This window comes from Schistosoma mansoni, chromosome 3 (assembly GCF_000237925.1).
Source record: "Schistosoma mansoni strain Puerto Rico chromosome 3, complete genome".
NCBI lineage: Eukaryota > Metazoa > Platyhelminthes > Trematoda > Strigeidida > Schistosomatidae > Schistosoma > Schistosoma mansoni.
The window spans coordinates 16,195,293-16,220,750 of record NC_031497.1 but is presented as its reverse complement, the minus strand read 5'-3'; the positions used below and the strand labels follow the sequence as shown (position 1 = coordinate 16,220,750).

General features: G+C 37.6%; 1 protein-coding gene across 1 annotated transcript; it reads right to left on the bottom strand.

Annotated features, from left to right (window-relative positions):
• Positions 1–9,497: 9,497 nt before the first annotated feature.
• On the bottom strand, positions 9,498–10,064 carry Smp_063350 (putative 60s ribosomal protein L27e). Its single transcript, XM_018799407.1, has 3 exons — positions 10,032–10,064; positions 9,632–9,997; positions 9,498–9,597 (listed from the first exon to the last, which is right to left on the bottom strand). The coding sequence occupies exons 1-3, from the start codon at positions 10,046–10,048 to the stop codon at positions 9,549–9,551; spliced, it is 432 nt and encodes a 143-aa protein (XP_018651199.1). The 5' UTR covers positions 10,049–10,064; the 3' UTR covers positions 9,498–9,548.
• Between the last annotated feature and the right edge of the window lie 15,394 nt (positions 10,065–25,458).

Genomic DNA, 25,458 nt, shown 5'->3' with positions numbered 1-25,458 from the left:
CTAGTAAAGATGTATCTTTAGGTACAAAACCCGGATTCTGAATCATGATTCAGAATCCGGGTTGTACCTACCCTCTTGTTTCACATGTTGCACTAGGGCACATGTGATAACCGCATCAACTAGTTCCTGCTCGAAGGAATTATCTGACGATTCAGTTGGCAAATTTTCCCAGTGTACCATAGGTGCATTAAAGTCCTCTAGGATTAGAAATCGACTACTTTTTGACCAAGTATTGGGACTGCTTAGCAGGGCCTCATTTACCACACAGCTTGGACTGCGATCGGACCAAACCAATCAGCAGCTCTTGTCCCTTTCATTGCAAGTAGCAACCAATTAATTCACACGTCCCACTCTCATGGAATACACTGCTTCTTGCTTCATCCAGAGTGGCTTCAGCATCATTCTCTGGAGAAGTCTCACAACCCAAAATCTTTCAGTCCCTTTCGCCAGCGTCCAAAGTTGTAGTTCCTTTTCGGTTTCCCGTCTTTTTACACGGTCTGCCAGCGACAAAAACTCTTGAACCCTTTAATTCATGTCCATCCTTTAAAATTAAGTCGCGTTCATTAGGAGTTTCGAACACTACTTTAGGCAGTCTGGATTTATTAGGCTTCGAGTTCGCTAGACTACACAGTCTACACACTTTTTGCAAGGTGACTTCGAAGATATTTTGAGGCATAAGTTGATTAAGTAGATGTTTTGTCAGCACATTCTCATGCTCAAAACGAGTTTTTGGTTCATAGTTTTCACCCTCCTTGATTCTATGAAAAATAAAAGACCTGTCACTGTGATCAGTCTTCAAGTTCTCGACTACTTTTATGGGGGCATGATTTCCTCTTATATAGTTATGTCGTTTCTTGCTTACAACCTGTGCCCATTTGTCAACGTTGGTTGAAGTAGTAACCACAGTTGCGTCATACAAACTGTATGATTCCGGAGCGTTATCGACGACTTGGAAATTCAGGTTGTTTCCCTCTAGAAACCTTGTTATTGCAGCTTCTAGGTGCTTCCTGAGCAGACAGTGTTCATGACTACTGAAGTTGAGTCATTGGAGACGTAATAATCAAGGTGTGAAGGGACTCGAAAATATCTTTGAAAAGTATTCTATAGGTCGATAAGTTTGTGACCAAATCTCAGTAGTTGTTGTGAGAGATGATTAGCGCGGCATATCCACTCGTGATCTGATGTGGACATGTGATCGAAAGCGTTCAGCATTGACGTGTCTAATAAAATTCAGGAGGTTAGAGTTAATGTTACGGGTTTATAGCTATACTTCTCCCAGGGATATTTTCGCTGGCATAACTCACTCCTTAATAATAGGGTGGTGAATAACCCACGACACGGGTAGCCAGAAATTCAAAGACAATCGCATCTGACCGTCTTTTACTAATTGAAAAGGCTATGGGGTGCAAAATATTCATAGAAAACATGTAGGATAAAAAAGTCTGATTTATCTTCTGTCTTCGGTTTTATACTCTTTCCAGTCATCCAGGGAATGAAACAAATTAAAAGTGTGAGTTTAACTCGAAATACACTTGTACTTATGTAACCAACCAAGTGGCGCAAAAAGTCAGTATAAACGAGCATACTTACCATGTTACATTTTAAAAAATTACACTTCGGAAAGGTATGTCCTAACTGTGTTAAAGCACCTTCATATATTATCGATGTAGATCATAAAAATCAATGGACCCCTGACAATACCCTTCACAGCACTACTGGTTATTGGTGGAGGTGTAGATATTGTAGAGTCAATTTTAGTCATTCAATATCTATTCGTCATGAAAGAATTAATCCGTTGCTATAGGTGGTTAGTATTTCCAACTGACTGGAGTCTGTTGATTAGGTCATGAGGTACCTTATCAAGAGCTTTCTTGATATCACTAGTTTCTTTTGGTCACATATGCGAGTAATCTCGTTAAAGTAGTCTATCAGTCATATACTGATGAACCTTGTTCTAGTGAAGCTGTATTGCGACGGGTCGATTAAATCTTCCTTAAATAGGTGATCAGATAATTGGTCTTGTATCACTCTTTCCATTATGTGTGATACAACTGAGGTGATACTTATAGGCTTGCAGTTTTTGATCAGGTTTTTCGGTCCTAATTTTTGGTCAGGAACAACATGCTATACCTTCCAGGTTTCGGGGCATGTAACTGCCCGCAAGTAGAATGTGAATATCCCAAGTAATAATGTTTGTATGTTTGGTCCATATATTTTATGTTGAAGTAATGGGATATTATCGGCATCAGAACTCGCAGTCAAGGTAGTTGAGAATTCCCGATATTCTGTTTAAAACTATTCAAACCATACAAGGACTACGGTGCTTATCCACTTGTATGGAGAACACCATATAGTACCATTGAGTTGAAAAAGAATTCATGCAGCAACATTTCCAACTGTAGACCCATGAACGTGACCTCCGTGCCATCAAGAATCATGGGAAAGGTTATTATCATTTCTGCTATAGATAAGCCTTATAAACCCTTCTTAATACGAGTTTATCATTAAACGCTCCTTCTCCACGTCACATATGGCATTTTTCATCATATAACCAGAAGAAGAGGTATTGCTCCGGTTTAAGCAAGGTCTTCGACAGTCTTAGAAAACCTTCCTCCCCAAATTCCCTCGTACTGTTGAACTTGCAGGGTAGTGCCTTCATTACGGTAAAAACAGGCAACTCATGTGAGAACAATTGCTGTCCTGCGAAATTGTATGTCAGTTGCCAATGTACATGTACACAGATCTTAATAAATCCAGGTCGTAAACAGGAAAATATTTTATCTACTAACAATCTGACAGTTTTCGAAGCTGAGAATGAATGGTGTGATTATAAAGTATTCTAACATAACATGTAACAGGTATTGGAGAGAGATTAACTAACTGATTTGCAAGATTTTGCAATAGTAGTTTGTGAAATGCTAAGAAACACATAGTTCTTCGATATCAGCAAACAATGACATCAGTACTGGACAATCAATATAATGGGAATATCAACTTTTGCAGACTAACCGTAAAAAAACAGGCCGACCAATTATATTTTGAGGTTTTGTGACATGCGGCTATTAAATACTCCAGCTATTGTCTACTGTTTTTCCTCGGGTGCAAGTTTATTGCATGAGCCATCTATGTTCTTGCTCAGATTTCTCTTCCATTCAGATTGTTAACACACCTCCGCATAACACAAAGAACCCTTAAATAGACGCAAATTTATCTAGGATAAAACGCTACAGTCAGTATAACGCTTCAAACTCGGAAAACGGAAAATAGGTTTGACTTCAGAACCCGCCTTACCCTTGCCACCTTTTATGGCGATTATCCCGCTTTTCGGTGTAAAACTAACCCAAACATAAGGCTACGAAAATCGGCTTTCACCATTGTGTAACGTTGACCGCCAAACAAATGTATTGTAGATGTAAATAATTCTTCAAAATCAACAGCTCTGTAAGTGTTCGACATTGGATGCTGACCACATCAGTTTTAGTGGACTCGTCTAGCTGAAGATACTCGGTCATGCATCCGTACCAGATCACGTTACATAACGGCGTGGTAAGTATCTCCTACGATCAGTCACTTCTCGATTTATTGATAACCCATCAAATAAATCTTCCAACCTCCTCGCTTCTGACCTTAACTGGGTGGGCGCTATTCGATTACAGGTGTTGCTGGTCAAACTAAATAAATATTATTCTTAAGATTACGAAGCTTTGGATGAAGACAATAACTTGAGTTACGCTGAATTCAACTTATCAGACCCGTTTTATCTTCACTATGTATATACACCTCATACATATAGATTATCTTTTGCACTTAATTGAGACTTTCATAGCATCACCCAAAACTATGACTGTACACGCACAAACATTTATTCTAACGACATATCTTACCGTAATAATAAGTTATTTACTTATTAATTTATTCTGTTTTATTTTATTACTCATTTTTGATATGCACACATAATTGTTTATTCTTGTTCTGCGTTAAGAAATTTACGTATTCCGCGTCTCCTTTATTTCTATTTCCTTAGTTTCTTCCTTCCCTCCTTCAAAATTCTTGCAATTTATGCAGAACCTGATTTGTTATTACTATTCAATCTTTATTTTATTCTCCTGCTCCTTCCTTTCTTAAACATGGCATATGTAATGTCAACATTATTGAGAATTGTATATTATTGCATTTTTTGAAGAAACCCGAAATGGTTTCTTCACAGCACTTATGTACCCATAATGTGTTTGTGAATAATAATAGTGATATCTTCAGTATCACAAGCATTTATAAAATGTAACCGACATCCCCAGTATTTAGGCTGTGACTAGCTTTCTAGAAGCGTGAGTTTTCGAATGGCGAAAAAATGTCGTCTCTTCTGAACGAAAATGTTCGTCTTTCTCTCTAATTTATGTTTTTTCTCAAAACAAGTCGACATTTCGATGAAGAAGACCCCAAACCAAGGACATTTCCCGGTCTTAGGTTGCACTTCTCTTTAAAGACAAGAGATTGAAATGTGCGCACCCACGTGTCACGTTACATAAACTACTGGTCAACATAGCAAAAACCAGTAAGTGCTGCGAGGATCAATCCCCCAACTTTGGGGATCATAATAGAAAATTTGGGGTAAATGGCACAAGACCCTAAGACTTAACTATGTCTGGGGAAATTCCTCCAAATATTTTTAAATTTCCAAAGGATGTCCGAAACATTCTAGGTCTTCCCGATATTTCTCTAAACTTTAGGAAGTACTACGAATTTTCATAGGACCAGAGGGACCCTAAAATCAGAAGATTGAAGAAAGAATCACCAGAAATTTAGCACTGGGTAAACCAAATGTCGACGCATATGTAGGACCAGTGAAATGTCACTGAGACTATACATAGCATTGTTTGGATTAGAATAATAATACCTCAAACCATGAATTTGTGTTCGTCTTAAAGTTGTCTCTGGCAAGTTTACTTGCGATCAGTACTTCTGAACTCGCTGACTAATCTGAAAAGTACGAAAGTTCTTTATACACACCTTGTTTGATCAAACTTCTCGTAGCCTGGATAGGGTATTACAATTTGAAATATCCACGTTTAGCAACAATGGAAGCGGAGCGTCCTACAAAGGTCAACAACCGGAAAAAGACGGAATCCATATCCGCTCTCAGCACAGACGTTTAGAACGATGGGCAGAACACTTTAAGGAGCAGTTTAGCTGGCCTTCAGTTACTGTACAACTACCCACTATTTCCAGACAGTCTGAATGGAGCATTGAAGTAGGCCCCCCAACCCTACTTGAAGTTCAAAAGGCTATAAAGTAATCTGAAACGAGGAAAAGCAGCTGGTCCAGATGGATTGGCTCCAGAGGTCTTTAAATATGGTGCCCCAACTTTAGCGACTGGGTTGACTCATATTCTTGCTAAAATCTGGGAGTTGGACGTAATCCCATTCGACTGGTCACAATCACTTATTGTCCCAATATATAAGAAGGGGCCTAAATCATCCTTTGATAACCGAAGAGGGATCACTCTGACCAACATAGCATCTATAATACTTGCCTCAATAATTATCCGGTGCCTAACTAAGACTCGTGAACTCCAAACACGAGAAAATCAGGCTGGCTTGAGACTTGGTCGTGGCTGCATCGACCGCATATTCACTATTCCCCCGGTCTTAAAGCACAAACATGTTTATCGGCGTCCGTACATAAACCTTGTGAAGGCTATTTACTCGAACACTACCAGTCGAGTCAGAGCTTATGGAGAACTGTCATCTGATTTTACAACCTCAAGTGGTGTCCGACAAGGTTGTCCACTATCCCCATTTTTAACTTCATTATAGACCTATTGCTGAAAATAACATTCTCTTCGACTGAAGTTTCAGGAATCGATCTCCTACCAGGGGCTCACTAATCGACTTAGAATACGCAGATGACATGGTCCTGTTTGAGGACGTTGACAAAATGCAGTCTTCTGTTAAAACTGATTAATAATGCCAGGGTGTTTGGGATGTGTTTCTCCCCATCCAATGTAAATTGATACTCCAGGACTGGCCTGCGTCGACACCTGAACTAAGGAGAGGGAGCGAAATAGTCCAACGCGTCGACAACTTCACTCATCTTGGAAGTCTAATCAGCCCTAATGGGTTGGTGTCTGACGAAAGCTCTGCACAGATTCAAAAAGCTCGTTTGGCTTTTGCCAACTTACATCACCTATGGCGAATTCCAGATATCCGTCTATCAATAAAGAGGTGAGTATACTCTGCAGCAGTGCATTCTGTTCTACTTTGCGACTGTAAAACATGGCCATTAAGAAAAGATATTCGTAAGTTACTAGTATTTGACCACAGGTGCCTTAGAAACATTGCTCGCATCTGCTGTGATAACCGGGTAAGTAATAGTGAGGTTAGACACAGGGTATTAGGGAATGATGGTAAATCAGTTGATGAGGTCATGAATCTTCATCGACTGAGATGGTTAGGTCACGTGTTACGTTTGCCTGAACACCGATTACCACGACGCGCTCTGCTGATTAATGTAGGGGATGGTTCAAAGGGGCGGCCAAAACAAATCATGGCATCAGTACTTGAAGTCACTAACTTCTAGTCTGAGCCATGTTGGTAGATGCAGACCACTCGGTTGGGATCCACGCGACTATCGTAACCAATGGTTGGAGACTCTGGGTGACGTGGCTCAGAAGCGATCACAACGGCGTAGGTGCAAACACCCTGTCTTACCTTAAAATTGCTTCATATCTTCCTTCCTATACTATGTCCTTATGTACAACCTATCCTTTATAAGCTACCACCACTAAATTAACTACTTCTTTGAATCTGGTGTTCGTCTTGTAGTGCTAATGAGGTATGGCAACTTGGACCGATGCATAAATGTGCCTGTTCCTACGTTGTAGCTGACTGACTGACCCATCACCACGTTGACAATTAAAGTAAACAAATATTTAGAACATTACCATGTTCGCTTCTCCAACTTTCTCGGTGTGCGATAATAAACTTGCGACTGGTCCGGTTAACATGACATAATCGATTTACATTTAGTACTGTTAAAGGACTGAAAATTAGTGAGATCGTAGCACAAAGTATCACTGGTCTGCAGACATCGGACGAAAGGCTGCAAAATTTAGAAAAAAGTGCTAGACCTGACGAATGTTGAGTAAATGGGCTTGCAAAGCATGTCCTGCGTAAGTCAAAGCAATTGAGTAGCTGAAAATAGAGGCATAATACTGAAGAGTGGGTGTGATTTTGGTGAGGTAGGAGACTGACTATTTTTCCAACATGCATGGTTCCAGTCAAAAGCGTTTACCACTAAACTATTCTGTAAGCCTTCACTTCAAAATAATAAGAGGCGATACATAAATTTACTTATATAACTGCATGTTTCTGTGGTATATTGAATATTTTCATTTAGGATAGGCTTCATTAAATAATCTGCAATATTCGTCAGGTAACGTTATAGTAATCTATAAATGCCACGTAAAACAACTTATCTGTCACTACTAGAACGTTTTCTTTCAAATAACATACGATTCTATGATGAACAATTTATTCATGTTAAAATTGCAAAAAGAAAAACTTGATAGCCAGTACATGCTAAAAAAACTAATGCAGTGAATTCATCGTATGCTGTAAATATTATCTTTGTATACGATATAAAATGAACAATATTACTGAGCAGGCGCCTTCATACTACGTAATAAATTTACCCAACAAACTCGTGATGTCGACCTAAAAGTGTCAGGAGTTTAATAGTAGATTACATGATTGAAGAACTATGCTATAACCAGGAAAAATTACGTCTAACGTTGCGAATATAAAACAATAAGCGTTTGTAGACCTAATTCATGCGTTTCTGCAAGTAAAACTGTGAAAGTAGAAGTCAAAACAGCCATCTCTACAATAAGATTTATACTTAAGTTGAATAAAAATGTAAACATCCCCAAATATACGTGCTATTTATAATGAAAAGCATCTCCTATATAATTTTTCTCTTACATGTGTAATCTTTGCAAATCCGATAGGTGGCAGTATATTCATTTAGTAATTACAGATCTATTTGGTGTCGGAAACAATTTAAGGTTTGTAAAGGCTGGACAAAAACAAGAAGTATTATACTATTAAGTCAAGTAGAAACAACCATGAGTACCATCCAGTCTAATGGTACATTATATTGGCTTTATGAAGATCATGACAGGATCGTCACCCACATATCTTATTTAGTAATAACTAAGGAAAATAAGACATCTCCAAGATAGGATTTGACGGGTGGTGAAGCATCGAATAGTAATTACTTACGAACAACAATCGGGAAACCCAAACATTAAATTAACTTAAATCAAGATGTGTATATCTGCTGTATGCATTCTTAGTCATTGGTCTTAACCCTAATTCCTACTGTCTCTGTATAACCTGGATTGAAGGCACTGAGACTAGATACTCGAAATGCTTACAATCCGACAAAGCCGATGTTTATTGATGAAGACATGACCCTAGAAACTGAACTTAAATGAATTTAAGTATAAATTCCACGACACTACTACGGAATGCAAAATATTCAATGTCATTCCTGATAAATATTGTTTAAGATACTTAGCTCGAAGAAAGTGGCTTTCCTTAAATTATACAAGCTAGTTGGAATGTATGTAAGTTTTGGTTCAACGCCTTTACATTACACTATGAGGAAGATAAATTAAGAAACGCTAACGGCCGGAAAAGTAAGTTTAAGACTATCAACAGTCAACGAACACTTATGTGCGTCTACGCTGACACACTAGGTCCAAATATTCAAGGTATGAACCAAACTATAACTGCGTAATACATGGCCAGCCGTGTTAGATAACTGTGTAAGATGCGACAATATCCCTTAATCAACAGGATAACCAAATAAACTTTTTAAACAATGGCCGAAAATGAAGCACTATGTTTACATTGAAAAATCATACGTAGCACATTCTGACGGGACAGGCAATATTCGATGGTTTATTCATAATGCAACTGAAGTAACATCGAATTGTGTTGCGATCAACATCAATTAGAGTAAGATGCTTAAGGATAATTGTGGAGTCAGAAGTCTCTACGCCTTCAGACGTGAATCCAGGGTAAAAACTATAAACTATGAAAAAAAACATCATAATAGTGTGAAAACAACTTTTCGAACGTTTATAATGAACAGTGACAAATAATTATTGTTCATGAGTATTTAGGTTTCTAGGCGCCAGAACGTTAAGACTATCCTTAACAGTAGTCGCATAAAATAGCCGAGTCCCGTTTACACAGGGAATATTAACCGTTGCGATCAACTGGCACGATGTGTTGTGCTAATGATGACTATAATCAAAATTTCATCGACATATTGCTTAGACTAATTGTGAGAACAGACTAAAAAATTATTTGGTTTGAGAACAATCACACATTAAGCAAGTCACTGCAGCCATAGGAGTCGTGAACAAATCCTTGTAATGCTAAATAGTCATTCACTGATGGAACCACCCGGTAAACAATATACCAAAACAATTGTGCGATTACCCTTCTTTTATTAGAGTTATTTTCATAATAATCCTTATATTAGAAACGTAGTTTGTGGAAAAACCAAGGGTTTTCATTTGATTTGTACCTATAGAAAATGAACGAAACGAAATACGAGTTACCTCTGCTGCAGTTTCAGCTTGGCCTCTAATTTCGCCTTCTTTCGTAAGGACTTGTCTTTCATTGCATTCTTATTGATAATCTTGGTGTCGAAAACAATATTCACTGAATGCCTTGTAGGCATCAGGTGGTTGTAATTTACAACTTTCACAAAAGGTTTGATTTTAGATCGGCTTTCCATCCGTTTCTTTCCCATTCTTCTGAGGATGCGTCGCGGGTATCTATCAATCCCAACAACCAGAGCGTGCCCATAAGGTTTTTCTCCTGAACCCTCATCATAGCTCTTAATAACGATTGCTTTTCTGCCTGCGTAACGTCCGGCCAAAACTAAGACAACGACACCTGGTCGCATCAGCCGAACTGCCGTTCTGAGTACATGATAAGGAAAAAAACAACACCTACTTTCCGTCACGCGACATCGTTTTTGAAATTGTGAGCACCGTGCTAGGTCACTCAAACAACAGCCCAATACCACAACCTCAAAATGACAATGGTTGTAAACTTCTTTGATTTTCACTTATGACAACTGTCGATTGTTTATTCAATAATATCACTAGGTTTCATTCTACTGGTAGTGTTTTGTTTACATGCACTACTCCTTTAGTAGCCTCAGCAATAATAATTCTGACTCGGTTAATCCATGTTTATTCTCACTGTAAGCATTTCCCTAAGGATCAAGTTCCTCTTAGAATACTTTTACCCATATTGAATAGTTCAGATTGATCTAAAAGAGCTCTTGTAGTCGACCACAAGGAAAAACGGAGACAACCTGAGGTTTTTCGCCATGAACTCGAATATGATTATCTCTAGAGCGAACAAAGAGACAAGCTATGTTAACACTTATTTTACTGTTCAAAATAAGGACAACTGGAAGCTGTAAAATTTTGTTTAACGATGAAGAAGGTCGGTTTGAGGGTTTCTATAACTCCATAGATGTGTTGTTAGATTGTCCTTACACTAACATGGTATCTACAGCTTGGATATCCTGACCGTCTTCAACGGTACATGAAATGTATGCTTCGTTTAAGTTTTCTAAACCACGTCTCATATAGGCGGATTAAAAAGCTGAAAAAAATGTCCTTCATGAAAGATCTACTGACTTAGTTTATTACATGTAACTTCATCAGCTATCACTTGATAGTTCGCCTCCACTGCCGGTTCAAATCTTACAGTTCACCTGTAATTGTTTTTGCTTCTAAACTTGTACCAGCCAAATCTTGACAGGATCTTTATCTATCACTAAATTGTGTTGAAATTGTATTCTCAACATTAATTCTCAAGCCGTCTTACAACTAGATCAACAGGAGCCTCTAATGGGTCAGTGTCAGTGAGTGTTATGTGAACAGCCTTTGGAATTTCATAACATTTTATTGGCCGTTAATCTTCCACATAACTTAGTATATTACCCAGGCTGACATCGCTTGCGTGACTGTGGTTGTAAGAAACTTATCACCGGTTATGTTGAGCTAATTTATTCCAAGGACTCGTTTACCCAAATAAGCAATAAAGATAGGAAGAGGTTAATAGAAGGGAAGTGAAGAAGATAGGTGTACCAACTCAATTTAACATAGAAAGACTAAATATTTATAACCAGACAAAAGTAATCTGAAGTCATATGATAAGTAGGGTAAGGGATGGACACACATGCGCTCATATAAAAATAGTTAAGGCCGTAAGTGAATGACTGATAAGGTCAAAATGTGACTCGAGAATAAATTGATTAGTTTGATCAGAAGCTGGAATGATTCATGTCAGCTCGACATCGTACTAGACAGTACAAACCCACTAACACAGTAAGGACGGTTGGGTTTGTATAAAAAAGGGATATATGGGTGTTCCGGCAATGATATAAGTGAGGGATGTCAATAATCAAAACCATTCCATGATAGGTCCCGATAACCAACCGTACTTAGGGTTGTCAGTTCACCAAAAGACACCGCATTGTGAAATACAATAAATTCACATACGATATACAATAAGTACGACCGTATGACATGGAAGCAGTGTCTTCACAGTTATCTGAGTCTTATTAAATCATGAACCAAATTTAGAAAACCTAGGAGCACTGGAAACCTATTTTGTCTTAGCATGAGACTCCTCAGCAGTATCCATCCATGACCTCGTAAATGGGCTGAAAGCTCTGAACTCCTATTTGGAAATCATGTCCTCTGAGGCTCGGCCGTGTAGGGTGTAGAGAAGGTACCAATTGAAGACAATGGGGGATGGTTGTTCAATATTGTGGACTTGTCGATGCTAGATTTATACACCGATGGATCTCGACTCGGTGGTTTAAAGGTTAAAAGCTCTCTCGCGAGACTAACTCCTAAGGTTCAATTATCAGTTGTCGATTTACACTACTCAGGAGTTTCACAGGAAGACGAGATGGCACTCCATTTCTTCCAGGTTTTCGATGACATCCCAAATTTGATAGGTCCCTTCATAATTTCATAATGATAGTCCGTGTTTCCCTGGTTTGGCTCGGTCCAAGCCATACCTTGACAATAGCTGAGAAATCAAGCTACTTCGTCCAATACTTCTCCTAACACTAGGAAACTGTTCTTTGGGTTAGGCACGATCACTATACTGTATTATCTTTACCAAATGGAAACCTAAGATGATCATTTTACATCTATTCATGAAGCCCCAGCACTTGGATGTGAGTGTTTTACGATCGACTGTAAGGATCAATTAACAAAATAACTTCCTACTATCTAGTCACTTCTGGATTTATTTTTTCCTCCAATTAGAAAAATACAACAACCAATGTGGATTTGAATGTGTGATAATCAAGTGGTTTGTACTCTGCCAGTATAAGACTCTAAAGCGCCAGGGTATATCCATATCATTTCTCTTAACTGGATGAAACAGTTTTATCGTGAGTTGTTTTCGAAACCTCAAGTGCAGTGCAGTATGATCGCTGTATCCTCCTGGGAATAAGCATTACATACCAGCAACACGTACAATTATATAAGATGAGGTTTCCATAAGACGTGAAATGAAACTCACAGCTATCGTTTGCAGTTTGGACAAGAGCGACTATTTCTGATCTTTATTCTTCGATTAACAACGGGCTTGGAAAGTTTGTTTCTGAGGCCGAGAAAGTATATTATCCTTTTGAATAGGATTTTAGTTGGATTACGTGAAACAGACACACAGGCCACTTTATTTACGAATTAGGTAAAGTTCTAGACGACCCCAAGACACTAGATAGGATGACAGTATACTCCAGTTCGAGCGCTTCTAAAAATTTACTTGGCGCAGTCGATGTGCAAAGTAATCTTACGAAGATCTCAAACATATTAAAGCAGAGCCATTAGTCAACTCTTTGAAAGACCGTTCTAAAAATGAACTCTCAACTTGCACGTAAACCATCCTCATAGGCACAGTACGTAACGTAGATTATTAATTTAATAATATCAGAAAGGTAGGCTTAGCAAGTGAATATAGACGGATCAAAAGGGTATAGCAAAAAGTATTTTATATTTTAAGGGCATATTCAAACACCTTTATTGCAATACAATAACAAAGTTACGTATCCGGAACATGACTCCAACTTATGCTATATTCCATACTTCCGATTTCTATGCTTTCTGCAATAAATCCCGTTTTAGCAGCTCTTTAAGGGTTAGTACCTAACAAACACCAACATTTGTGAGAAATTTAGTCTGTTTTATACACAAAGGGTATGGAAATTATCGGTCGGCGTTTGGTTTTTTATCTTAACTTGACTATGCTCAAGTCAATAAGTGTTATTGTCAGAAATGACTACCTTCTGTTAGGCATCTGGAACTGTTATATTAGAAAGATAAAAACGTTTTGCTGCATGGCGAACAAGAAAGAATATGTTGATGGTCAAAGAGAACAACCGTCTTGATCAAAGTCAGAGGTAGTCAAGAGTGAGCCCAACAATTCAAGTTTACAGTGAATAAGAGAAGTGTCTCAAGTGGAGTGCGTTTTAAGATGATCAGGATGCCTATATTAGAGTCTTCCGACAGTGCTTCTACTCGTAAATGACAAGATCGGGATCCAATATTCCATATCCAAGTTACCAATCCGTATAAACCGATGGACATTTTTGTTAATAATAATAATAATAATAATAATAATTTATTCTCAAATAACAGATTGTTACATGAGGCATGCCGGTTTACAGGCAAGATCAAATTGTTAGAGAAGTTACAATTTTCACTGTTGAAAATTACTCAGCTGGGTTGATATTTCATAAGATATGAATGTAAATGGATTTCATAAGAAACATGTCAATACCAATATCACACTTGGCGCACTTTATGGAGGTAGCGTTGCAACATACAACTGATGTTCGAGAATAGATACATGCGAAGTTGGGGGCTTTTAGAATTTTCGAACTTATATCCCTCCAGAATATCGGAAGCTTTAATAACGGTGTAGGACGAAGTCACCCGTGCCATATCTGTTTTCGGTGGAGTATCTGCAGGAGGCTGATAAAGGTGTTCGGCATGGCGCAAAATATCTGGTCATGTCCGGTGAATGTTATTCTAGCCGCTTGACTGCACTAACTCTAGACAGTTCGTTGGTTAGTTGTGGATTTCTATGTTTTTGAATCTAAGTGAGTACGTTTGTCTCAGAATGTTAGGGTTTCTGGATAGCAATAGCTGTCACATTGACATGCAAAACGTTGATTGGTTACAATATGAAAAATGAGAGTGGTAATTTGAGTCACAATAGGAGATGGTTGTTTCAAACGTGATTAATTGGTATTGCACACAGTATGAGATATAATTGAGAGAATAGGAGGGTAAAAGGAGACAATAATAAGAGAGGTGGGGAGTAGTTACCGTTATGCAGTAATGATCACCGTGGTAAATCATGAGATATTCAGTAGACACAGCTGGTCCAAAAGGAAGATATCAGTCCATGAGTTTGTGTTTTTCAAGTCTTCACTTAAAGCTATCCAGTGATGGGGCTGCAGTCACTTTGGTTAGGAGAGTACTCTCAACGAAGGCACATCCTGATGAGAAGTGGGAGCGTATCTGGATGTTCGCCATTATCTGTGCCATCTTTAGGCAGTCGCTTCGAAGCGCATGGTGGTGATGTACTGGTTGTGTACTTGTGTTGCCCTCTATGGTTACTAGCTCGACGTGACTCTCTAAGGAGTTAATAGGGAAATTTTCACGAAAGGTGTAAGTGCATAATATATGGTAAGGCAGAACACTCATGAAATGAGATTTCCACAGGTAAGGTTTCAAAGCTTTGTCTAGTACCCATCTCAATTGCTATAAGGTCCTTTTAAAGCTCTAATGAGCCCTTTTAGCTTTTATGGACATATAGATCTTTGAGCTGTCTGTACAGATTAGTTCTGTCTAACCATTAATAAAAGCCAGGAACAGCGATGGACCAAAGATAACTCTTTGCGAAACTCCTGATATTGAGTCCCGTCATCTAACATGCACTCTATTTACCTTGGTACGAAACATCTTATTCTCTGAGTAGTTTTGGACTCAGGATAAAAGTAGGTCAGTGAAATCCACCGTTGCAACCTTTGCTATAAGAAATACATGAAGTACTATGTCAAAGGCTTGTGCAAAATCAAGGTATCACACATGAACCAGTATCCTATGGTCACAGCAAGCCTTTCACCTTCCTAATGTTATGAGAGGATTGTATGCACATGACATGGCTTTCCTGGACTCGTGATAGGCTTCGCGGAGTGTATTGTTCCGTGTATTCCATCTTTTTCATTTACTTGTTCTTCCATAGTCTACTACAGAGTTAGAAGTAAAGCTTCTCGTCTGAAGATTTGAGAGAAAATGGCCTGCTTCCGTCCTCTGGACAGTTGGTGTGAATCTAGTGACTGTTTGAACAGGTAACATGTCGGTATGCTGCTACAGTTTCGTTGTTGTCACACCCTGGTGATTTTCGTGAGCGTAAGAATTTTAATTTTTCTAGAACTAACTCAGGAAATGGATATTTTCCATACCACCAACTGGAGCTACATTGATGAAGGATTTCGCATGTGTAGGTCTCTAGTTTAATCAGTCATTGGAGCAGGCATCCAAGATCTCTACCGTTTCTAAGTTGGTTAGACTTTTTCCATTTTGTCCTTTAAAACATAGACTCCCTGGTTCACACGTTCTCTTTTAGTCATCAATCTGTAGTGATATCTCGGGTTAGCTTGCACTTTGCCTTCTAACAACCAGAACAACGATTATTCTGGGTAAATGTGATGTCAAGACAATGTGGGAGACCGAGAGGACCAATCATATAGCTACGGAAATGAGGACATACAACTTTGCAGTGCTCGGAATAAGTGAAACCCATTGTACCCTAGCTGGACAGAACGAGACAGACTCGAGAGAGATGCTGCTGTACTCCGGTCACGAAGAGGAAAATGTTCTACACACTCGAGGAATTGCTCTGATGCTATCCAAAGAAGTACGTAACGGAATTACTGAGGGAGAATCACATAGATCCAGAATCATCGAAGCATTCAAGACAAAGAAGCAGGGGATCATAACAAATGGAATCCACCGCTATGCACCCACTAATGAAAGCGAAGAAGACGACAAAAATCAGTTTTATGAAAGGCTGCTGTAGATGTAGAAAAGTGCTCACGAAACGACCTGACCATCCTGATGTGAGACCTAAACGCCAAAGTCGGGATGAAAATCACCGGATATGATAAGTATCATGGTACAACATGGACTGACTGAGAGAAAAGAACGAGAATGGTGAGAGATCCGTAACTTTGTGTGCATTCAACAAACTGGTTATAGGTGGCACAATATCTCCATACAAAAGCATACACAAAGCTGCATGGATCTCACCAGATTACACCACAAAGAACCAGATAGATCATACTTATTATTATTATTATTCACAAACATCTTATGGGTACATAAGTGTTGTGAAGAAACCATTTCGGGTCTCTTCAAAGACACAATAATAAACAAGTATTAATAATATTAGCATTGTCTCTGCCATATTCGAAAAAGAGAAAAGAAGGAAGAAAATACTGATAATCGAATAATAAATGAGGTTCTGTGTAATTGAGAAGAATACTGAATTAATTTTAAAGAAGGAAAGGAAGAAACTAAGAAAATAGAAATAAGGAAGACGCGAAATACGTAAATAGTTTAATAAGCGTGTTTATGGACACAGAACATGAATAAACGACTATGTATTTATCGCTAAATGAGTAATAAAATTAAAACAAAATAAACCAATAAGTAAACAACTTATTATTGCGGTAAGATATAACATTAGAATAAGTGTTTGTGCAGTCATAGTTTGGTGTGATGCTGTGAAAGTCTCAATTAAGTGCAAAGGATAATCAATATATATGAGTCGTATATGCATAGTGAAGATAAAACGAGTCTGATAAGTTGATTTAAGCGTAACACAAGTTATTGTCCTAATTACAAACTTCCTAATCTTAAGGATAATATTTATTTAGAAGGAAAAAAGAGAGAAAAGGAATGAACATCTAGTGAAAGGGTCCAACCATGATAATAATAGTGTGATGAATGTAGACCTCTGAAGTAAAACAACAATTTAAAAAATATCCTTTAGTGCACTCGGATAAATACGTGTAGATTTGTGTAACAACATACAGAGTGAAACCGGCTATTAGTATAAACATGTGTGCAATTACAATTAAGAATAATGCTATGATTGTCACAATTAATTGTATCACCAGAAAGTTCAGAAGGACAATGGAAGACGGGAGAACCAGGAGAGGAGCTGACATAACTTCAGATCATCACCTGGTTGCGGCCAAGATGAAACTCAAGCTAAAGAAACATTGGGCAACTGGACAAACAGCATTACAAAGGTTCAATGCAGCCTTCCTTAGAGATACTAACAAACTAAACTAAACTCTCAACAACAGGTTCCAAGCTTTACAGGATCTACTGAAAGAACAAGAAACTACAATGAAAGACAACTGGGAAGGGATCAAAGAGGCACTGACTTCAGCGTGCCAGGAGGTTCTGGGTGGCAAGAAGCATCATCATAAGGAGTGAATCTCTATGGGAACCCTGGACAAGATTGAAGAAAGGAAACAAAAGAAGACAGCAATTAACATGAGTCGAACACGAACAGAGAAAGTCAAGACACAAGATGAATACACAGAAGCAATAAGAAAGTGAGATAGAGCTTTGAGTCGACAGGAAGAGGTAGGTCGAAGATCTAGCAACGACGGCAAAAAAAGCTGCAAGGGGAGATAATGTGAAACAACTATATGACACGACGAAGAAAGTGACAGGGAAATATAGTAAATCCGAGAGACCGGTCAAGGACAAAGAAGGCAATGAAATCACTAAAATTCAATAACCGTGGAACAGATGAGTAGAACACTTCGAGGAAGTCTTGAATGGACCAGCTCTATTGAATGCATCGGATATCGAAGCAGCACATACAAGCCTTCCTACCAATGTCACTCCACCAACAACGGAGGATATAGAGATGGCCATCGGACACATCAAGAGTGGAAAAGCAGCAGAACTTGAAAATATACCAGCTGAAGCACGAAGGTCATACATAGAAATAACTGCAAACATACTCCACGTTCTATTTAGAAAGATTTGTTGAGAGGAACAAGTACTGACAGACTGAAAAGCAGGATATCCCATCAAGATACCAAAGAAAGGAGATCTGCGCAAGTGTGAGAATTACATAGGCATCCGTTTGTTGTCAGTAGCAGGAAACGTTTTCAACAGAGTGCTGTTAAATCGGAAGAAGGACGCATTAGACGCCCAACCTCGAGATCAACAGGCTGGATTCCGCAAAGAAAGTTTGTGCACAGACCAAATCGCCACACTATGCACCGTCGTCGAACAATCAGTTGAGTGGAATTCGTCACAATACATCAACTTCATCGACGATGAGAAGGCGTTTGACAGTTTGGACCCGAGAACATTATGGAAACTTCTTCGACACTATGGAATCCCTCAGAAGATTGTCAACATTATCCGGAACTCATACGACGGACTACAGTGCAAAGTGGTGCATAGATGGCAGCTGACAGATGCATTCACAGTAAGGACCGGCGTCAGACAAGGCTGTCTACTCTCCCCCTTTCTCTTTCCTCTGGTGATTGACTGGATTATGAAGACTTCGACATCTGAGGGGAAGCACAGAATACAATGAATAGGTTGGATGCAACTGGACGATTTGGACTTTTCAGATGACCTGGCCCTTCTATCCCATACACGTGAACACATACAGGTCAAGAAAACTAGCGTAGCAAAAGCCTCTGCATGAGTAGGCTTCAACATACACAAATACAATATAGAGAAGACCAAGTCAATCGCACTCGACGGAGAAACTCTGGGAGAGGTGAAAACTTTCACGTACCTTGGTAGCAGCATCGTCGATAAACAAGAAGGATCCAATGCAGACGTAAAAACAAGGATTGATAGATCGAGGACAGCGCTCCACACTTGGAGAACATACGGAACTCAAAACAAATGTCAACCAATATCAAAGTGAGGATCTTCAATACGAACGTCACGGTAGCTCTACTATACGCATCTGAAACTTCGAGAACAACCACAACCATCATGAAAAGGGTACAATTGTCTAAACAAGATTCTCAACATGCGTTGATCGGATACCATCAGTAAAAACCTGTTGTAAGAGAGAAAAAACCAGCTACCATTTGAAGAGGAAATGAGGAAAAGACGCTGGAAGTGGATAGGACACATATTGAGGATGTCATCAAACCATATCACCAGGTGATCCCTAACTTGAAATCATGAAGGGAGACAAATAAGAGGAAGGCTAGAGAACACAATGCTCCGAGAAATGGGATCAAACATGAAAAGGTTGAATAGTAACCAGAAACAACTGGAAAGGATTGCCCAGGACAAAGGTGGATGGAGAATGCTAGTGGGTGGCCTATGCTCCTCCATGAGGAGTAACAGATGTAAGTAATTAAGTTGCATTCCGGCTGCTTGGTTGATCTGAAAACATCTATCGCTTCAAACTTTCGCGTTGGAACTATTTCTTGATGCCAAATAGGAGTCACGGTTAGAAACCTTCAGAGACTTTTCACTTATCTGAAGCTCTCCCTTTTGTCTGTAGCCAGCGTTCTGTCTTGTTCAACCCAGGACCTTCTATTCCCAGACGTATACATTGTATGGCAGTCTGAATGATATCTTCCGGTAGTCATCCACTGTTAGTCTTCACTACTCTTGTGGCGAAGGGGCGAGTTGAAGATGTTCCCTCATCGTCGTGTAGTCTCTGTTGGTGTATTCAAGGTAGGGAGAACCCTTATCTCTCTAAAGTATCTGAAGACTGTACCATGGTTGCTACCTCAATTTGTGAGTGGACATGGACATCCTTAACTAAAAGCTAGTCATTCGTCAGAAACTGACCTAATTTTGAGGGTTTTTCATTCTTATCCCATCTCGTGGCGTCACACCAATGTTCAGTCGCTCCCAAACTTTTAGTGGCTGTAGCAAGGCGCTTATGGATTCTTACTATGGGGGTTGGGAGAGATCGCTTAACCGATTGTCCCTGGGATATTAGTGAGATCTCTTCTGTATGTGTGCTGAATCTAAAGTTACTCTCGTTATATTTTGGCCCTTATACAGGTGTCATAGCTTGGCTGAAGAATTTTCTTTTATCAAATGCTGCCCTACTTTTGAGTATGTTGCTCGCTGACACGGGAACTTTAAACAAAATCATAGAGTTTTATATAACGTCCTTGTCTCTGATTTTTAACGTTTCAAAAGTTATCCTGTTACCGATTCCCTTTCCAAAACTCATCCATTACTCTTTACAGTTAATAGATACTGAGTTATTAACGACAGTTGGTAATTTTATTGGTGTATGAGCTCAGGTTGAGGTTCCCATAGTCGCCTGTTTGGCTAAGTCTGTACATGAAGATTTGGATGTACTGAAGGAAATTAAACGGTTGCTTCAAAATATCTGATATACGATAAACCAATAGTCAAAAAATGGATGATAACGCATAGTTAGAGTCTCACATAGCGATTGCGATGATAGCTGATTCAAAACATAATAAAACTGTAGGTTTATTGAAAGTAGAGGCGTGCACAAATATGTGCTACAAAAATGCTTTGTATATGGTATTGGTAACACAAAAATGGCGTCGGCTGCATGGGGGGAGTACAATAATCTGACAATAAATGATACAAAAAAACGGAAAAACTCACTATGCGATGGTAAAATTTCTTGTTACTGAATAATAATAACTTAAGTTGGTTGTGACTATTTTAACATGAACATTATAATGATAATTTATTATTAATAAGATGCAAATAATACTGTAATTGGATGAGTGAGTAATGTTGATTCATAAACGTCACAATATAATGTCGGTATAAATAATAATAATTCTGCAACATAAGGGAGTGATGTGATCACATTATTATAGTGATAACATAACAGCAATAGTAATCATAGTTGGTTAATCTACGAAAAAAGGGATGAGAACAGTCGATACACAGGCAAAATATACTTTGGACGGCACAGTTTGTGAATGTATTTGTTCTAGCTTCACTGGCTTTACTGTTTGTATGGGGTTAGAAAGGCTGCGTCGATTCCAATGATCATCAACTGCGTTAGCTGAGCTGCATTCTTTTATCTAATGCATGGAGTTTTGAAGATTCTTTGTCAGTGTAGTTTCTCAGATTATGTTGATTTTGAATGTGGGCTAACCATTTTTAATGTCTATTTTCTGAATCCATTATGATCCGATCATGATGGTCTTAATCTAATATATATCACTTACGTCCATTGATATTTATCTGCTTAATTCGCTCTATTGAATAAGGGAATGAAAAAGTTATTGCAAGATACCACATAGTTTTGAGATATTACAACCGAAAGTAATAGCTAGAAAGCACCTATATATATATATATATATATATATATATATATATATAATATATCTAGTATTGGTCCTAGATTAACTGTTAGATGAAGTAAGACTTTTTTAGACTAATTAATTTGAGTGTATGTGCGCCCATCATTAACAAAGAAAACTTTAGATCACTAATGTAGATGATGAAGTCTATTTCAATTGGATAGACATGGTGTGACCTCCTAGTTCACGTCTTACTTTCGTCCTAATCGGGACGAAATGCGCGGCCTGGATTCCACTTCTAGCCACTATCCATCTTTGCTTATATTTCCTTTATAATTTCAACTATCAACTTTGGTTATCTATACAAGGCTGATGCTTTCGAATATACGACGAAAACATATTAGTTCATATACTCTCAAATAAACTTGAACTAAATTGTCCCACGATTAGGTTCAGATTAGAAATATGGTGTTATTAATTGTTACACCGATTATTTTAACAACGGAACTGTGATATAAGTTAATTCGACGGCACTGAATTCATCCTACCAACGCATAAATGTCTAATATCAGCAAAAATATTTTGGTAGTCAATGGAACTGAAGAAATGGTCATTTATTCTATAAGAAAAACCATTGTAAATAAAACTGTACGAATAGTTAAAAATACTGTATAAATTTTGAAACTTTTTGCATAATCAGTATATAATAGGATATTAAAAGGTGCTTTTTTAGGAAGCTTCGGACAGCTAACCATATGAGCCTCAACATTTAAAGTTTGATACAGGTGAAAAAATTCTAATTATCATTTTCACGTCTGTGGAGACCAATATAAGCTCAACCCATTATGACGAAAGCCATCGGACAATAAAAAATATGCTTGCATATGCATTCACAAACTTTACGCTTTCAAGTATATAACCTTATATTTCAACTGATTACTAAAATGACTGCATGTATTACATGGGATCGCATACCACCAACGTAGGCAACCTGTGTCGATGATTGAGGGGCTACTCGAGTTGAACATGAATGGTGTGACGTCCTAGCTCCCATCAAAACCACACTTCGTGGCTAACACTTACCCTGATTTATGCTGTCGTGAAAACCAGAGGACTTGCTAGAAGAAATACCATCAATAAGCAACACTATATATTAGCATTACCAGCTAATGAATGTAAAAGGCGGAACAACTGCAGCATGTGCCATTTCATGGCGTTCAATTGATTAATCCACGTTGGCTGTTCATCACCCTGGTGAGGCCAGGTAAACCGTTTGATATCTAGAAAAATGCCAGCTAGTTGATTTGTTTAGGGCTCAGTGACATTTCACTGATCCAACAGGATAAATGTGATAGTTGCTATTAGATCTGTTCAAAGTGTACTCTAGTGACTATAAATGAACCGAAAAGTGAAACCGAATAAACAGCCCCTTAATACCCGTGAATGAATTATTTTGAATACAACACGGTAAATTAAAAATAAAAGTTTACAGTGTTTTATGAGTTAATCAGAAAATAGAACAATGACTTATTTCGTGGTATTTCAAAACATGTTCAACATGAAATTTACTATTTGTACTCCTTGGAAACTTCAGATCCATTTATATTTATCAATGAATCTTGAAGATTTGATCAAAATTTCTACGTACAATCTATACACTATATATCACAACACTTAATGTTTGATCTGTAACTATAGAACAAGAAGATTAGGTTATCAAAAACAATTAATTACTTCAAATCTCTTTACATGTGAGTATACAGCAAAGATCTCTAATTGTCGATTTTCACAGATAATTTGAAACCAGTTAGGTTGCATGAAATAGTTGAAATTTGATTTGTTAAAGGCTTTTGATTAAGAATTGCCGTCCATATGATAAGGTTTCATGTTTGGCAGTTTATTATTTTTTTAAAAAAAAGTTAAATTAAAGGTGATAGTGAGACAGTTTTTTATGGATATTGATTACATGTATTTGTAATTGAAGTTCACATAGGTGTAATTGAACAAAGTGTATAGTCTTTAAATAGACTTTGTTTTTGGTAAACATTTTTATGAACATAGAATACGGAGAAAAAGTAGTGTAAACAATCATCTATACATTTATGTATAATGCAAATGAAACGGAAATGAAATGTATTTCTTTAAAAATATTGCCCTGATTAAATAGACTGTAGGAATGAAAGATTTAAATTTAAGAACATTATTTTTTATTTCAACAAAGTTACTTATAAGACTATTATGTCACTGAATAACCAAACGAGAGAGAAATGTTAGAAACTCAATTTCCTCGATTAAATAAACAGAATAAATTCCAAGTATTAACAGAATAAGGTTTTCGTTGAAAGTTAAAATGAATATAAGTTCATAACTTATCATACATATAACCGCATGATGGAAATATTTTACAACTTTAAGAAAAACAACACATTTTTACATTGGTCTCAGCCACCCTGCCTTTTGATGTGGTAAAACCGATGATGTTTATATAGGAATCTTCAACCCTATTTACCAGTCTTTTTCATGCTATTTATCTATCGAGGAATTTCACCCCTGATTAGTGAAAATCGCATTACCAGTATAATACAGTTCGATAAATGAAATTATCAATTTGTTGTATCAAATATCGATGATCTGATTATTATTCGTATTGTTAAACAAATTTTATTTAAGATCAAACTTCTGCCTGCCTTGTTCCTAATATCGATGAATATGGTTTACTCAGAAAGCTCATTAGGTGAGTAACAACGAGTGTTATTTAATTATCAACGTTGGTGATCGAGGAGTAAATAAAAATACACAAGAGTCTTGTTGGTAGCTTAATTATAAATTACTATCATCACACTCAATGTCTCAGACCAATAGAGAACAGAAAAATGAACTAGATAAATGAACCATGGATTGCAACACATATCCATTTCTCCGCTGTCGAAATGTAATTGTGTTGCTGACATCTACTTAGGTACATTTTATCTTTACGTTCTCACACTTCAAATAAAATTTCAACACATCTTAACAACCACCCACTAATTGCTGAGAAGTGAACGGTATGCACTAGCTCTATCTCCACCATCATCTGCGTCTAAACTATTGACCGAACCAAGATTTCTTAAACAACTCAGAGTCTTCTCGTTTAATAATTTCGAAACAAGTAAAATAGTCTATAAATCGTCGAGTCTTTGAAAATCTTCCATGATCTTCATGAAAACTAATGAACATTTATGAGTATTCTATATAGTTTATCTATTTTTCTTGTTTAAATAAAAAAATATTTTGTAGAAAGTTTATTTCAGTCAGATGATAGAAATGAAGTGGCAAATGTTAAACGTACGCACGAATTTCAAATGGCCAAAACAGAAGTTATGTCACTTCATTCAGATAAAAAAGAAAGTTATACTTTAGAACGATTAGAAAAGAACAAAAATCTACTTTTTTTTATGTCTGTTGAAAGATCAATAAAATACTGATATTCTATCAGTAAAATCACTTAGATCCTATTTAATATTTTCAAATTAAAGCTAATAACGAAATTGTTTGCTCGTTTATTCAATTATACGAAAAGTCGTACTTCATTTAGATGAATAACACGTTAATTTATGTTAATGTGTGAAGAACTTTATTGATTACGTACAAAATATTGAATGAAAGTTGTCTCCTCCAGTTTAATCCTACTGACACTTATTTTTATGCTCAATACCTTAGCCTTGGAGCAACTGCAACTACTATTTATTCTAAAACTATTCCCATATTGTGAATTAGAACAACATATATGTAAGCGAATGATATTGTTTTTGAGATGGTGAAGATTTGTAATTCAGGTGGACGATTTCGATGGAGTTTTATTTTCCGTGCTGGATGGTTTGGTAGTGGAGTTTTCATCGTTCTTCTGAACGACATCATCAGCGTAAACTCCGGGTAGAAGTGAAGTGTTCGAATTCTTCCACATGTGGTTCACAGCTTGTCTTGTACACCTTGATGTTGATAGGTTCTTGTTGACCTTAAATCTATCATTGTTTA

Coding starts and splice junctions, on each gene's coding strand:
- Smp_063350 (XM_018799407.1), bottom strand. Junction 9,598..9,631: donor AAGCTGAAACTGCAGCAGAG/GTAACTCGTATT, acceptor CATTTTCTATAG/GTACAAATCAAATGAAAACC.